Source organism: Acinonyx jubatus, chromosome B2, assembly GCF_027475565.1.
Source record: "Acinonyx jubatus isolate Ajub_Pintada_27869175 chromosome B2, VMU_Ajub_asm_v1.0, whole genome shotgun sequence".
NCBI lineage: Eukaryota > Metazoa > Chordata > Mammalia > Carnivora > Felidae > Acinonyx > Acinonyx jubatus.
The window spans coordinates 15,064,834-15,081,816 of record NC_069385.1 but is presented as its reverse complement, the minus strand read 5'-3'; the positions used below and the strand labels follow the sequence as shown (position 1 = coordinate 15,081,816).

General features: G+C 40.2%; 1 protein-coding gene across 18 annotated transcripts in view; it reads right to left on the bottom strand.

The window, feature by feature from the left end:
• Window positions 1-16,983, bottom strand: part of SYNE1 (spectrin repeat containing nuclear envelope protein 1) — a 474,716-nt gene that overhangs the window by 24,635 nt on the left and 433,098 nt on the right. For 13 of the 18 annotated variants that reach the window (XM_053222078.1, XM_053222079.1, XM_027056615.2 and 10 more), the window contains 8 exons: window positions 14,101-14,288; window positions 12,576-12,726; window positions 8,713-8,895; window positions 8,316-8,453; window positions 6,376-6,567; window positions 5,157-5,490; window positions 2,918-2,986; window positions 1,119-1,261 (listed from right to left, as the gene is read on the bottom strand). In XM_053222078.1, coding sequence (XP_053078053.1) covers window positions 1,119-1,261; window positions 2,918-2,986; window positions 5,157-5,490; window positions 6,376-6,567; window positions 8,316-8,453; window positions 8,713-8,895; window positions 12,576-12,726; window positions 14,101-14,288 — 1,398 coding nt within the window. The remainder of the gene's footprint in view (window positions 1-1,118; window positions 1,262-2,917; window positions 2,987-5,156; window positions 5,491-6,375; window positions 6,568-8,315; window positions 8,454-8,712; window positions 8,896-12,575; window positions 12,727-14,100; window positions 14,289-16,983) is intronic. The other 5 variants (XM_027056618.2, XM_027056609.2, XM_027056610.2 and 2 more) reach the window with 2 other exon arrangements.

The following is a 16,983-nucleotide window of genomic DNA, read 5'->3' as shown; positions in this document are numbered from 1 at the left end:
AAATGTTTTTTAAAGTTTATTTGGATAGAGAGCACAAGTGGGCGAGGGGCAGAGACAAGGAGAGACAGAATCCAAGCAGGCTCCTTGCCATCAACGCAGAGCCTGATGTGGGGCTCGAACTCACAAACCGTGAGATCATGACCCAAGCCGTGATCAAGAGTTGGCCACTTAATTGACGGCCCCACCCAGGCTCCCCAAAACCTTATTAAAAAAAAGAGGTTTCACTATAATAGAAACAGGTTTAACAGGACAATCTGGACAGGAATTAAACTCATGATTGATTACTCTTCTATAATTGTAAAGACATTAATATCACCAAAAACACAGGACCAGTTTTCTTCCTTGGTTTCAAAAAGTTGAGTTTTCAAGACTTAGGGAAATTAATTTTTCTTTCCTTTTACTTGGCAATCTTTTGGGTGTGAAAAGATGGAATAAGCCATGGAAGAGACTTATGTTTACATTCTCTTGCTCAAGTGTATACAGGAAAATGGGTAGTTGTCTGGGAAAAAGTTGGTTGGTAAGTTGAGCAGAGCAAGTAAAGTTAATATATACTTTACTAGGTGGGAACTTTGAAAACAGAACTTAGTAGTATATACAATCTCTTGCCATCTTTTCCCCAAATCCTTCTGTTAGTCAGATTTGTTTTCTCCAAAATGAGCATACTGACAACGGAGGATAAAAAACATTCCCAAGGCCAGTAAGTGAATCAATAAACCCCAGAGAAGAACTAAATAAAATCTCCGTGTTAGTAATCTATTAGCTAAATCTGCTGCTCCAAGGATAACCTTGGCCCAAAACTTATTAGCTGAATTTGGAAAAATGCCAATCACTTTTGGGAGCCAAAGCATTTTGTTGCTTTCAGTTAAATGGATCTCACTGAGGTCTGCGGGTAAAGGAACAGGCTGGTCATTGTAGTAGTTCAGTGGGTCTGAGAACAGACCAGTTTTACTCAAAAGGTAACACAGCGGGGCTTCGTTCTGTACCCCCAAGCCCGTGAGTTCAAGGGTGGCATGGTGCTTAGAGAGCTCAGAAAGCCCTGAGCCACAGACGGACCGTTCTTTGTCACACAACTGTGATTTCCAGGTACATATTGGGATCGCAAGGGTCAGGGTACTCACATAGCCTCTGTAGCTGGAGTCTAGCTCTGGTCCGGTGGGGGTTTTGCTGCGGATGATGTTTTCAGTTTGCTGCATCTGAAAACGGCTCTCATCCAAGGCTTTGTCTAGTTGTCGGATCTGTGACTCTAAGGCACTGGGGGCTCCTGCAGTGTGAAGCACAAGAATCTTTACGCCCCTGACATTCATTGAGAAGTCTGAGAAATTACTTCAGCTAAGGTGGTATACAAATGGCGTACGTGTGGATAATTACCAAGCAAATTTAGTACTAATGTGCTGCTGAGTTAGAAGTTCAAGTGACCAGACCAATCAATGAATGCACTTGACTACAGAGTCCCAGCCGACCAGATGCTGCAAAAGGACTCTGCACTGGGTTCTAGCAGCCCATGTGTCTGCTCCTCTTCCAGCTGGTTCCCTGGAAATCTATATGCTGTAGCTGTGGCAAGCCTCTCCTAAAAACCTTTTGCTCCTCCAAACCCAGGAGACAACGATCTCTCGTGCTCTCTCTGCAGGCACTTCACACACAGGAAAAGGTACCATCCTGTTTTCTTTCTGCATCTCAGTAGAAGACGGTGCTCAGTAGAAGACAGTCCCAGATGGCTGCACCGTTCATTTAAAGCAGGACTTTACGTTAACCAGGAAAAGACCAACTCAGGTTAGAGATGGGTGGAGATACCAAATTACCACTGGCTTGCTTTTGTTTAAACCCCAAAGCAAAACCAGGAGAAAGCTGAGATTTTAGCACTTGTATCTAAGCATCCTCTTAGTCATAGTCTGGAACTCCTGGCTCATTGCCTTTCAATGTAACACCTTTTTGAAATGTTTGTGTGTGTGTGCGTGTGTGTGTGTGTGTGTGTGTGTGCATTATAATTTTTGGACTGAACAAGAACATTGATTGTCACAGTGAAGCTAACACAGGGTGAAAGCAGAACATGTATTAGTAAGCTTTATTAATTTGTTTTTTGAAAAAAGGTCTTCTAAATACACCTGGAAGAGGTCTCTCACTGGGAGTCACGCAGGAAGTCACTGTTTGGGTAATGCTACTTTGCTCCCTGTCCTTTAGCTTTTCTTCAAACACGTAAGTGTAAACTAATAAGTCTGAAATTCCATATCATATCATTGTGCCTGAACCCTATTCTCTCCACCTTCCTTGAAATCGCTCACCCCGAACCATAGTTTGTCTAGTGCAACATTAACCAAAACTGGTTCCATTTTCCTTTATTGTACAGGGTAAGACTTATTAAACTCAATTATAATTTGTGTTTAGAGCCAAACATCTGGTCTCGCCCCTTGTCTTCTATGTGGTCCTTGAGATCAGGAGGATGAACGGCAGGCCTGAGACCACATATGCAGGTGGTGGACTTGGGACAGGGGCCCTGAGCCCTGACTGCCGAGGCAGACGTGAGTTTACAAGCCCCGGAAGTCACCAACTGAACTGCTACAGTTAAGCAGGGCGTCGGACACGGATGCTGAAGATGAGTACTTCCAACTCGATGTTCTGCTGTTCATGGGCATCATAGGTCTATACCTAATGAGACTCATTCTCATTGAACAAACTGAGAAGTTATTTCACTGAAACTTGATTACTGAAATCTTATTCTTGGTGTTGAGCAACAGAATATCTGGGTTTTTTTTTTTTTTTTTTGTCTGTTTGCTTCTACTGCAGCAGTAAGAGAAGAAGGTGGTCCCTTAACATGCTGGTGCCACAGAGCTGTGAGAGGTTCAGCAGATGTGCTCAGAGAGGAGGCTTGTTACAGGTGAGGGAGGGAGGCTTGCTTAGGCTCAGAGGGAGGCTTGCCTACCAGAGGTATTTCTGATTGCACTTTCTGTGAGTTTTACATAGGCCTCAGGACTTTCGGGGATCATTACATCTGCAAAAAGAGCACAGTCTAAGTTGACAGCTAGATTCCTGGTGGCAGGAAAATAACTCTCCTGGGGAAAAAAAAGGAAGTTAGTCATTCTAGATGGACAGCTCTTGAATATACAGAGGCATGTGAGCATGTTCACCAAAGGCTTCCTGAAATAAACCATAAGAGCTCACATTAAGAATGTTTTATGAGCCAAGCACTGTTCTGAGCATTCATTTATTTTCGAAGAAACCCCTACAGGGAGCATGGAAGTCTCATTCCCCTTTTATTGATAAGAAAGCTGAGGTCCAGAGGAATTAAGTTACTTATCCAAGTTTCAGTGGCTGGTAATCGGCAGAACTTGGATTTCAACCGAGATGGTCAGATTCTAGAGCAGCGCTGTCCCATAGAAATAGAGCGAGCCCATGTATGTAATTTTAAAGGTTCATTTAAAGAGCCACATTAAAAAAAGTAACAAGAAACAGATGAAAATAATTTTAAGGCTTTACTTTACTAAACCAGTGTATCTGAATTGTAACATGTAATCAACATAAATATTATTAATATTTTACATTCTTTCTCTGTGCCACGTCTTTGAAATTTATGGATTCCTGTAAGTACATTTGACATAGCAAATCCCAATTTTGCACGGTCACATTTCAGGGCTTGATCGTCACATGTGGCTGGTGGCTACGTACTAGACCACACTGCTGTAGATGAGAAATGCCTGGTAGGCTATACTGTAAAAACGAAATAGAAATGAGGGAAGTCATTTTCTTTTCAGACAGGATCATACCCTTGGGAATCCAAATGTGAACCATCAGAGTCAGGCAGAGACAGCCTTTTGGAAAATGCGTGAAATGCATTTACAACTGCTGTGAACTGGCCTCTGATTATTTATTCTATTTTTACTTTCCTTACCATGTCCCTCTTTCTCTGTCCTTCCCTTCCCTCTGTGTGTTTCTTGGGGTTCTGTCTCTCTTGTTTTGCTTTATGCACTCTTCCTGGGTGATTTCCTCCATTCCTTCAGGGACAATTACCATTTATATGTGGATGGCCACCTAATCTGCATTTCCACTTCTAGAACTTCAGACCTATGCATCTACTGCTGGGGATTCCATTTGTATATTCTACAGTATCCCGGATTCAGGGTGTGCACAGCTGACCCATCCCCTCCCCCTTTCTCACTGCCCTGCCCTCCCTTGACCCACAGATACCCATAACATTCTCTCCCTCTTTTGGTCCTCAGGGCCTAGGGCTCCCTGCATCTTTCACCAAGATGCCCAAGTCCGAAATTCTCCTCAATCCCAATTCAATCGATCATCGCTTAGGGACTTCTCATGATTTCTCACTTCCCTCTTCTTCTCTCCAATCCCAATGCTACTCTTTGCTTCAGGCCACTATCATTTCTCTCCTCGATCATAAAATGTTTCCAACTGAGCTCTTCTCTAATGTTCTCCCTTCCATACAGTATTGAGACAAACTCTGTGACAATATGTATCTGATCATATCACTTCCTCCTTAGAGACGGCAGTGGCTTTCCAGTGCCTTCAGGAGAGAACTCCCTTCCATGGTGAGTAGGTCGCTTTATGACCAGGCCCCTGTTTGCCTTTCTACCTCCTCTTTGTCCACTCTGTGTCTCCCAATCTACAGCCTTGTCATTCTGGGCAAACTTCTGGTGACCAAAAGCACTGTGGCTAGTCACAAAGTTTGGGCGGGCACCCTCTCCTTTCTTTCTCTGAACTTCACTGTGTCTATCTCACCGCCATTTACCTTTCTGGTCTCAGCTCAAGAGTCTTTTCTCAAAGCTCTGATTAGTCACCCCTTGGCTGTGCTTCTGTACAACCACATGTACATTACTGCCCTAGCACCAACAATTCACACAGCCATTTCTTATCTGTTTGTGTTCCACATTAGAGTGTAAGCTCTTTGAGGACAAAAGGGACCATGTATCCCCCAATACTTATAAAGTGTCTGTCACATTGTAAGAATGGAAGTGTATGTGGGATAAATCAATGGTCATACCAAGTTTTGTATCTGATAAGCACATTAATATCCAATTATCCTATTTTGTGCAATTGGCTTTAACAGAAGAAGGAAGAAGATGATTCCGCTTAGCTTATACATTTCTAATCCAATATTCAGCCTTTTTCATTTTCTTTCGAGTTGGCCTATAGGAAGAGCTCTTTCCTACCTGATAAGCCAACAGCTCCCCTGAGGTAGAAATCTTTATCGTCTCCAACCTCTTCATCGTCAGAGGGCAGAGTTCTGGACACAGCAGACTCCAGGTCCCGACTGAGGTCATAATCATGGTCCCACTCCAGGGGAATTGAGTCCACACTGGCAGGGGTGTCTCGTCCCGACCGCTCGCTCCGCAGGGGCTGGGCGAGTGAGAGGGAGGGGTTGGAAGAAGGCTGGGGGGAAAGCACGCTGTCTGCTGAGGTGTCCCGCCAGTGGAGGTCCGAGAGAGCTGCAGAGTCATCCAGCTCCAGCTCCCGGTCAGAGAGGTCATGCTCATCATCTGGGAGCTAGAAATGCAGTCAAGCCAATTCCATTACCGCAGCAGTCAGATGATGCCCTTACCACTTCTTGTTCTGTCTCTCACCTCACCAAGTCTCGGGGTTCAAGCTTATCTACCTCAGCGGGGGTAATTTGTAACTTCCTATCATTGAATACATAAGAATCTTCTGATCACTATTAAAAATGTAAGTTAACCTACCAAAGCTCCAGTTTTATTACTGTTTACTTATTTAATATTAAATAATATTGAAAGCTACTTCAAATAATTGATATAAGATTAAGTAAGATAATGTAAATAAAGGCAGCCTTGTACCTGCAACATAAGAGACACACAATGGCCCATTTCAGGAACAAAAGGAAATTACTAATAAAACTTTGGCTGGTCCTCTTTTACCTTACATCCCAAATGCAAAATGCATTTTATCACAGAATATTCTGAATATTGTAATAATAACATCTTGTGATACGATCATGGTAGCAGTTAGGAAAATGGAAGAGAAAAAAAATTCAACTAAACAACTTCATGAACAGAGCACCTGTTTACATGGCTCACTTTCATCTCCTGATTCTTCTAGCAGCTGCTTTATCTTCCATAGAAGATACGTGCCAGGTATTCTCTAAGTTTTTTACACATATATGAACTCATATCATGTCCAAAGGAATCCTATCTCCAAGTAGGTAGTATTAGTAAACCAGCGTTATATGTGAGGACACCAAGGCAAGAGACGTGAAGTGATCTGTCCAAGGTTATGTAGCTAACATGTGTCAGAGATGAGACTGGAACCCAGGCATTCTAGCTCCAGAGTCTGGCTTTTTACCCGCTGTACAATACTACCTAACTCCACGTAACTAATTTTCTTTCAGTTTAGGGATAATGAAAAAAAGTTACATACAGGCAGGCGAATCAGTTTCTTATGGTATCTTTCCACGCGCCCGAAAACCTCCTGACAGTAACGTCGGAGTTCATCCAGTTCCTCCTCAATGACCGCTGCATCCAAGGGCTCACTCTTCTCTATAAGCTGTTCTCCTTGGGAAATTATCTGCTCAATCTTATTGTGGTTCAGTGAGATTTCCTGCTGGAAGGCCTAGGGAGCATAAATCTCATGTAATTTTCTATTGTTCACAGTGACATGAAATAATTATAAGATATGCATTTAGGAAAACCATGCGGGGGGATATTGAATTTGCCATATACAGTGACAAGCCAAGGGACTATTACTTTCTGAAGTCAAACATAAAAATTTTAAATCATAACAGGAGTCAGAAATGGACTCGTCAGAATTCCACGACCAGAAAGGCGCCTTTGGCTAATAAAATTTACCACCAAGGACAGTGTGGGTAGAGAATCACAGGAAAAAACATTCAAACCCATCATAAAGTTGATAGCACTGGTTATCCCTAACGAAAAGCAATGGTAAGCAGTATGGTGCCACTGAAATAACTTTAACATTTTAGATAGTTATAGGAAATATTTTAATTTTAGATTTCCTGATCATATGTCAAACATGACTAAGAGAAACCATCCAAATGATAATTAATGATACAATTCTTCTCAGATGATTCTTTTCTTGTTTCAGGACATAACCAGGAAAGATTATAACTAACTGAAAAACAAGGAATTCTGGAGGATTATTTAGATTCATTCTATATAGTTAAAAAGAGTTAAGGGGAGCTTGGGTGGCTCAGTTGGTTAAGCGTCCGACTTCAGCTCAGGTCATGATCTCACGGTTTGTGGGTTGGAGCCCTGCATTGGGCTCTGTGCTGACAGCTCAGAGCCTGGAGCCTGCTTCGAGTTCTGTGTCTCCCTCTCTCTGTGCCCCTTCCCCTGCTCACCCTCTGTCTTTCTCTCTCCCTCTCTTTCAAAAATAAATAAACATTAAAAAAATAAAGGAGTTAAGTTAGTGGGGACAGGTATCAGGGATAAATTTTAATTCAACATAAAAATAGTTTCTGGAATAGTTGAAATTGTCCATTAATGAAAAGGCTACTGGGGAAAAAGGAGCATGGTAACAAGTTCTGTGATTCTTCCAGAGTCTAAAAAGAAAAGATTCAACTACCTCTTGGTAGAAATTTCCTGTTGAAGGTTTAAAATACTGATTTGTTTGTGAGATGATTTGGAAGTCAGTGGAGGAAGGGGAGGTTGTGAAGAGACAGGTTGGGCACACTATCAGGGCTCACTATTTTATGATGTTTTCATCCTAAGAATCTATGATTAAGGGTAGCTTCCTTCTATTATTATTAGAACTAAAAATTAATGGGCAACATGATGATTCTTCAAAAAAAATCTGTCTCGAGAAGAAAATTTCACGACCTGCCTTGCATAATACTCAAGTTGTTAAAACACTCTTCTCTTGGGGGCTCCTTATTCCTAAGGTATATCACTCCTATTTAAATTTTTAACTAGCCACTGCATCTGAACTGTGTTGTGAAACGTGTCAGATATGCTTACAAAAACTAATTTGGCATCTAAGGATGTGGACTATGTGGAATGAAATCCCCACATGAGAAAGTTGTATCGCTTTGGAACATGGAGGTCAAACAAACTATTTGAAGGTGCTAGAAGCAAGTGCTAGAAACAAAAACAACAGCCAACAGACAAGATTCCTAACACCCTGGCAATGAAGTTGATAATTAAAAGTATATACGTTAATGGTAGCTGTCTCTGGGTAATGTTCTTTTTTCATTTGTAATATATTTAGTATTTTCTGAATTTTTTGTCAATCAAGAATGATTTTTTGAAAAAGAGTTCTTGACTGTGTTCTTCACAAAAGGATCTACAAATCCCTTGCTCTTCAGACCTTCTTCGCAATTTGAGAAATCACGACTACATTACCTTGAGTTGCTTTATTTTAGCTTGAACATCACACTCAGAAAAATGCTCAATATTAGTGAGCTGCAGATCCATTTCTGTCAGCCACACCAGAATGCTGTCCCGCGCAGTCTCAAACTCCTCACGCTGGCCGATGAAATGCTGGATGTCAAAAGGAAACAATAAAAATTAAAGACCACACGCTCACATGGAGATGGCACCACCAGTTCCAATGTTCTTCTGGAAAGTCATTTTCTCTCAGCAGTGAGAACTCTGCGATCGTTTCCCATTTCAATTGACTCTGGATACCACTCTTCCCATCCCGATCTTACAAAATCACTGAGGTTATGTCTTTAATGTGTTCACGTGGCTCAATCCTGTCCTCTGAGCCTCTAAGAGACAGAGAAGGCATGATACAGACCTTGAGTCTGCGCAAGATGGAGGTGACCCGCTTCTGCAGGTTGTCCCATCTCTGGTTCCCTTCATGAACCATCTGCTTTAGGCTACAGGCAGAATCGGTGCGGTTCTCTCTGGCCAGGCGACGGTACTGCTTGTTGATCAGCTCCAGCTGGGTCAGGCTCTCGTGCACCTGTCGCTGGAAAGCCTAAGACCATACAGAAGCATGTCAGAGAGGGCATTGGCGAAGAGCTCTCACTCCATATGGCCTCATACTGCAGTGGCAGGGAAAGGACAATTTCATCTTTTTTTAAAAAAATTTTTTGATGTTTATTTTTGAGGGGGGGGGCGGGGAGGGGCAGAGAGGGAGGTAGATGTAGAATCCAAAGCAGGCTCCAGGCTCTGAGCCGTTGGCACAGAGCCTGATGTGGGGCTCGAACCCACAGACCATAAGATCGTGACCTGAGCCAAAGTCAGACACTCAGCTGACTGAGCCACCCAGGTGCCCCAAAAACGGCAATTTCTAATGAGGGTTTACTTCCCCTTATTAATAAGCAGAGTAATATGACCAGTGTGGCTTAAAGGAAGGAAGTAGATCAAACAAAAATATGAAAGGAATTGGTAAATATTAATAACTATGTATGGATATATACAAATACATATACATGTATGATATACATATGTTCATATATTATAGTTTTTTAAATGATGAGCAGCTTGAAAAATTTTTCCCATGAAACATACTAATTACACAAATATTTATGTGCGCTGAAAGTTTCAAAAATTTCTGATGTCAATACTGAGCAAAGATGTCTGTAACAGAAATTTCTCTTTATTTGCGAAAGATGCAGTCTCCTAAAGATCCAGAAACTGCCTCAATTCTGATGTCCATTAAAAAAAACTAAAAACACGTCTTTGCAGAAGGTTTCTAAATGCAAGCTGTTATGAACTTTTAAGAAAAACAGTATAGTAAAATTCACGTAACCTGAGAGAAAAGTTTGGAACATGCTCTATTTCTTTTTTGTTGTTCCCATGAGTTATTCATTTTTTTATAAAACATTTTAGAGCTTATGCACCACCATATGCTGTAATGTCTATTTATTTATTTATTTTTACAATCATTTATTTCTAACATGTTTTATCAATCATCCTTCATTCTTGGTACAGTTCACATATCTGGGACAAATTTCATAACCACACTGTCACTTTTAATGATTAAAAGTTAGTTTTTAGGGGCGCCTGGATGGCTCAGTCGGTTAGGCATCCAACTTAGGCTCAGGTCATGATCTCACAGCTTGTGAGTTCGAGCCCCATGTCGGGCTCTGTGCTGACAGCTCAGAGCCTGGAGCCTGCTTCCGATGCTGTGTCTCCCTCTCTCTCTCTCTGCCCCCTCTCCCAGTCACTCCGTCTCCCTCTCAAAAATAAAAACATTAAAAAATAGTTTTTAAATGATTAAAATGTAGACCTCTTGTGTCTATTGATTTTTGAGGTTACCCTATGCAATAGTTTCAAGTTGCTAAAGGTAAACTCTTTCTTCTTTCTTCTTGCTCTCTGCAGTACAACATAGTTCTCCGTTAAGAATCATTTGGCCAACATAAAATGGAGCTTTGTTTTCAAACTCATGTGTATGATTTATTAGTGATGTTCACCCCAACAATACACAGAAAATTGTATGATGAAGTGGTCTAAACTCCTCTAAATCGCCGAATTCTTCTTCCTTTGGCTCGTCACACTGTTTACTTTCTAGCACATCTGTGCCTCAGATATGGCTTTCCTTTGGAGAGTTGCTTTAAGAGACTTCATCTTAGGAAAGCTAATCTCCTATTCTACAAAACAATTTAAATGATTTCTCCAGAAAAGGAAGCGGTAAGGAGAGTTCAGCTTTTGCCATTATTGGGAGTCACAGAATATGTTTTCCCATTGGCGTGACGACAGGCACCACGGGTAGGTAGCCAGGTCCATCCCAAATCTGCACGCATTTGAACAGGCAAAGACTGCCCTCAAGTTTTGTTTTGTTTTGTTTTTTTCTTTAGTTTATTTCTGTCTCTTAAGAACATTAACTAAAAGATAAATGATAAAATCATTTATTATAGAAGCTAACCATATGGCTAACTTTTGCCATAAAATCTGAGCGTCTAAAATAGCATCAGAAAGGACTGTACATAATCTGCTTAGTAGTATAAGCCAATTAGAGGAGGTTTTAACCTTTATGAAACACAGCATAATAAGATGGGATTACATGGATACCTCCCTAGCACTGGCTCACACCGGGAGGACCTCAACTCTACTGTATAGCTCACTGTGGTTTTGCACTAGAAATTTTCAAAGGGAAAACATTTTAGATACGAAATTATTTTCCTGGAATTCAGTGGCAGAGTGACACATGAATCCATATTCAGACATCAGGATAACTCTTATTTATCTTACATAGTATTTGAGCATTTTTATAGATTCAGATAGCTGCTCATCTATGACTCTTTGATTACAAACCCCACAAGCACAAAAACCAAACTTCATGCTTACTCTAACTGGCCTCAAAAAAAGCCAGGTAAACTGACATTACAAGGTAAAAATGAAGTCAGCTGGATTTGGCTGGATTTTTAGTCTTATTTTTTTTTTAATCATCATGATCTTATTTTTGAGAGAGAGAGAGAGAGAGAGAGAGAGCGCGCATGAGTGGGGCAGGGGCAGAGAGAGAGGGACAGAGGATCCAAAGCAGGCTCTGTGCTGGCAGAAGAGAGCCGAAGTCAGACGCTCAACCGACTGAGCCACCCAGGTGCCCCTGTAGTCTTATTTTTAAACATCTCAAGAAGCCTGAAGCAGAATTAGTAACCAAGAATGACTTTTGTAAGATACATGCACCAGAACTTTGCTGTCAGTATCTAGGAGCACACATCTGCCTATCAGTGGAACTGATGGAAAAAGAAACTTCAAATTGAAACATGGTGAACTTTAGGCTATGTCAGTTCCTCCGTGAAAATGAGAGGCAGGTGTTGAGGTATCACCATCCCACAGGGATACAGGAGACTTGAGATCACACAAACAGGCCAGATACTGCGGTCAGTTAGTGAACATTTCCTTCATGAATACGATTATATTGCCTGCTATTTTTGTCTCTATGTAATTGAAACGTCTTAGTGACTCAAGAATGGCACTGCACTTCATTTGTCATTAGAAATGGCTTATAATTATCTTACTTAATTCTGGAGCCAACTCTACTTTATCCACGATTTAAAAATATATATACCTGGGCGCCTGGGTGGCTCAGCCAGTTAGGCATCCGACTTCGGCTCAGGTCATGGTCTCACAATTTGTGAGCTCGAGCCCCACGTTGGGCTCTGTGCTGACAGCTCAGAGCCTGGAACCTGCTTCAGATTCTGTGTCTCCCTCTCTCTCTGCCCCTCCCCTGCTCGTGCTCGCTCTCTCTCTCTCTCTCTCTCAAAAATAAACATTAAAAAAATTTTTTTTAAATAAAAATATATATACCTATTCTCTAATTAGGTAAAACAAAAGTCAAGAAAATATATGAAGAGAGATTCTGATAGTATGAAACAACATAATATTCTCATCCTAGGTGGTTGATAGTGAAGAATTATGAAATAAAAAAATGCCAAGATCTTTTTTGGGGAATCATGATTTGTGTTTTGTAATAGAATTTCTTATCATTGTGACTTCATTTGTAATTCTTGATATTCTTAACTAAAACCCTCATTTCCCCCCTGCGTTGCCTACTTATGAGGCAGTAATAAAGATGACCACAAAGTCATCACCCAGTTGTTCGAACAAATAATGTGTGGGCGAACAGTTAGTTTATGTCTTGAGACGCCAACGACTAGCTGGCTATGCTCATTGCAAAATAAGGATGAAATATGTGGAATTAAAAATCACCTCAAATTTCTTTAGTTCTTCCTTGGCAACTGTATAGAGCACCCCGGAAGAGCTGGGGAAGGCAGCTGTCCTTTCTGAAATCTTGAGCCAATCTTCAAAACGAGAATAATCGTCCAGAAACTTCTGCCACAATCGCCACGTCTCTTCAATTCTGAGACAGATAATGAAAAAACAGAATCTGATTGTTTGGGGACTGTTTATGCTCCAGAACCCTGTTTGATGCCTGCAGCAGGGCTAAGAGAGCCCAAACAACCATCCGTTGTGCCAAACAATAACTGTGCCTTCAGCCAAATCTGACCAGAGTGAAAAAGAGACAACTGTTTGAGCTAAAATGAAACAGCTGTGTGTTTTGGTGTTTTTTTTTTTTTACCCATCCTGCAGCTTTGGGTTTGGAATTAGTCAAATTGTGTATTACAAGCACATAAAGTGACCTGTGCTATATATGTGCTATATATGTGAATATATATATATTCAGAAGTACAACACCATGTTTGCAGGGAAAACTCACGGCCAAGGTTCCACTGAAATCAAACTAAGGTCTGAAAACGCATTTAAGTCCAAAATCAAACTCACCCTCATCAAAATTAACCTATGACAGCAAGGCAAATATTAACTTTTCAAGAGTTCTCTGAACAGTACAGAAGATTACATGTTACTGTAAATCGTTATGGTAATTTTCTAACCCGACACTACTTTTTACTGCCTTGAATTTCAAAGGTTTTTTTTTCAAAGATAAGCTCTTTGTTTTATTATTTCATTTTTAATAAAAATAATATTATTTTTCATACCTCCAATTCTGTAATAACATACTTGTTCAGCAAGGGTATATTTTTATTTTTTTGAATTATATCTAAACTATTAGGTCAGGCATAGTTAGGCTTGTTATATTCACATACAGTAGTCCCCCCTTATCCGTGTGGGATATGCTTCAAGACTCCCAGTACATGCCTGAAACTGTGGACAGCACCAAATCCTAAATGTCCTTTGTTTTATCCTCGACACACATATGATAAAGTTTAATTTAAAAATTAGGCACGGTAAGAGATTAACCACAGTAACCAATGATAAAATAGAACAGTCATAACAATCTACTGTAATAAAAGTTATGTGAATGTCGTCTCTGTCTCTCAAAATATCTTATCGTACTGCATTCACCCTTCCTGTGATGATGTGATGACGGATGAAGTTAATGGAATGACCTAGGTGTTGGGACTAGCGTTAGGCTGCTATTGACCTTCTGACTGTACATCAGAAGGCGAGATCTTCTGCTTCTGGATCCTGCTCAACTGTAGGTAACTGAAACCATGGAAAGAGAAATGGGGGACAAGGTGGGGGGAGACTACTGTAATACCTGTATACCTACTTGTTTTCCAACTAAATGTAGAAGATGGCCAGTTGGGGAAACCAGTGCTATTTTTGGACATTGCAAACAAAAGGAAGTGGTAAGCAATGGATACTCTGGGTGGTCACTTTTTTCTCTTTTTGGTTCTTCCTCTGCCGCAGCTCCTTGAACCTCCCAGCTTACCTGAGCCTCCTCTCCATGGACATGGCACAGATATTCCTCCACCGCCGGTCCAGGTTTCGCGTAGCCTGCTGGATGGAGTCACACTCCGCATCTGTGGCACAGGCGTCACAGTCGTGCAGCAGGACCTCACACAGGTTGAGGACAGACGCCACACCCGTGCTGTGTTTCTCGATGTCTCTCTGAAGCTCCTGTGGGGAAGGAGCCATGCTTGATTCACGTACTCGGCTACAGATGCGAGGAGATGCGGCAGTATTCACTGACTGATAAATGGTTAGGCAAAACCCTGACAAACACCTTATATTTCCTTGCATGAGGTTTCTTCAACTTCATTTACAAAATACGGCAACCTCAAAAATATGAGAAAACGAATCTAGGAAAATTCTGGCTAGGTGAGCAATGCCAAAATATAAATGGAACGAATGAAATAAACTACATTAATTACATTAAGAGTAAAACTAGCTTCTTCAGTGATTGAAAAGTAAATCTTGTACCAGACAGATTACCACTTCCATTCCAATATATCGATCAACCAATCAAAGGAATACATGTGCTCTTCTTAAGTACTGCCACTTAAGAAATGGGATTTCATCTCCAAAGATCTGCAAACTGCTTAAAACAGCTAATTCCACCATCACTAAAAGTACCATGATTTAAAAGATCCAGGTTCTCTTATCATGTATGACATCATAACATCAACAGCTTCCTCAGGGAGCAATTTTAAAGGTAGGGCAGAAATAGAAAGATGACGATGATAATCAAGGCACTGAATTTCCCCAGTATACCACCACGTAGAGTCTTCATGTTAACTGCATAAAATGTAAATGCAAAATGTATGTTACTTTTTCTATTGAGCTTTAAAAAATTTTTAAATGTTTTTATTTTTGAGAGAGGGAGACTGAGTGTGAGTGGGGGAGGGGCAGAGAGAGAGGGAGACAGAATCTGAAGCAGGCTCCAGGCTCTGAGCTGTCAGCACAGAGCCCGATGCGGGGCTCAAACTCACGAACTGCGAGATCATGACCTGAGCCGAAGTCAGGCGCCCAACCGACTAAGCCACCCAGGCGCCCCTTCTATTAAGCTTTTAACTCAATTTGCTCAAAGTATTTCATTATTAAAAGCGGGCCACTGGTAATTTTGCTTGCCTTATTCATCAAGGCCCTTACTGTGTTTTCCTTGTCTTTAAAACTATTCTTGGATTTTTCCTAACTTTAATCTTGTTCTAATGAGAATTCCTCAACTTATTCAAGTAGCTGAGATTTATATTTTTGTGTGTATATTCTTCCTCCTATTTTTCTCTTTAACACGCCGTTACTAGGTCTTCTATGCAAACATTAGCTTACTGTCAAATGCTGTAACGGTACCTTTGATTAATATTTGGAGATTTTATGAACTAGACAGATTCTATAAAAAATATTTTTATTTCACTAACAGTCCTTTCAGATCTCTTACATTATCACTTTCAGTTATGGGGAAATCATCACCAGAACTGCTGGTCTAAAAAATATAAAATTGAACTCAATATTTACTCAAAGATGAAGACAGAAACATCTGTGAATGAGATCACCAAGTAAGTTTTAGGTGTTAAAGTGCCTTTTGTAGAAGGATATACATTTGTAAGTAGTGTTAGGTACATCAACATAATCAATGCATTTAAAAAAGCTATGGCACTTGATTTAACTTCCCCCAAGTACTCAAAAAAGTACTTTCCAGCTTTATTGAGATATAACATACATATAACATTGTGTAAACTTAAGATGTATGTATATATTGTGAAATGATTACCACAATTAAGTTTAACTAATATCTATGACCTCACATAGTTACAGTGTGTGTATGTGTGTGTGTGTGTTGAGAACTTTTAAGATCTACTCACTCAGCAACTTTCAAATATGCAACACAGTATTGTTAACTATAGTCATGCTGAACATTACATTTTCAGAATGGATTCATCTTATAACTACAGGTTTGTACCCTTTGACAACCTTCATCCATTTCCCTCACCATCACCCCCATCTTTGGCAACCACTAATCTACTGTTTCTATGAGTTCAATTTTTTTTGGAGTCCACATATTAGTGAGATCATATAGCATTTGTCTTTCTCTGTCAGACTTATTTCACTTAGTATGATGACTTTAAGGTTCATCCACGTTGTTGGAAATGACAGTATCTCTTTTTTTATGACTGAAGAATATTCCACTTTGCATATATACCACATTTTCTTTATCCATTTATCAAATTATGGGTACTTAGACTGTTTTCATGTATTCACTGTTGTAAATAATGCTTCAATGAATGTGGTGGGTGGAGATACCTTTTTAAGATAGTGATTTCATTTCTTTCCAAAATCTACCCAGAAGTGGAATTTCTGGATCATATGGTAGCTCTATTTGTAATTTTTTTAGGAACCTCCATAATGTTTTCCATAGTGATGATACTGACTTACATTCTCACCAATAGTGCACTAGGGCTCTGCTCTCTCCACATCTTTATCTCTTGGTTTTTTGATAATAGCCATTCTAACAAGCGTGAGGTGGTATCTCTTTGTGGTTTTGATTTGCATTTCCATGATGATTAATGATGTTGAACATTTTCATGTACCTGTTGGTAATTTTAATATCTTCTTTGGAAAAATGCCTACTCGTGTCTGTTGCCCATTTGTAAAACTGGATTATTTTTGTTTTGTTTTGTTTTTGTTTTTGCTATTGAGTTGTAGGAGTTCCTTATATATTCCGGATATTATCCTTCTCAGACGTGATTTGAAAATATTCTGATTGCAGAGGTTGCTTTTTCATTTGGTTGATCATTACTTTTGCTTTGCAGAAGCTTTTTAGCTTCATTTAGTCCAAATTGTTTGTTTGTTTATTTATTTTTTGGTTGTACTTTTG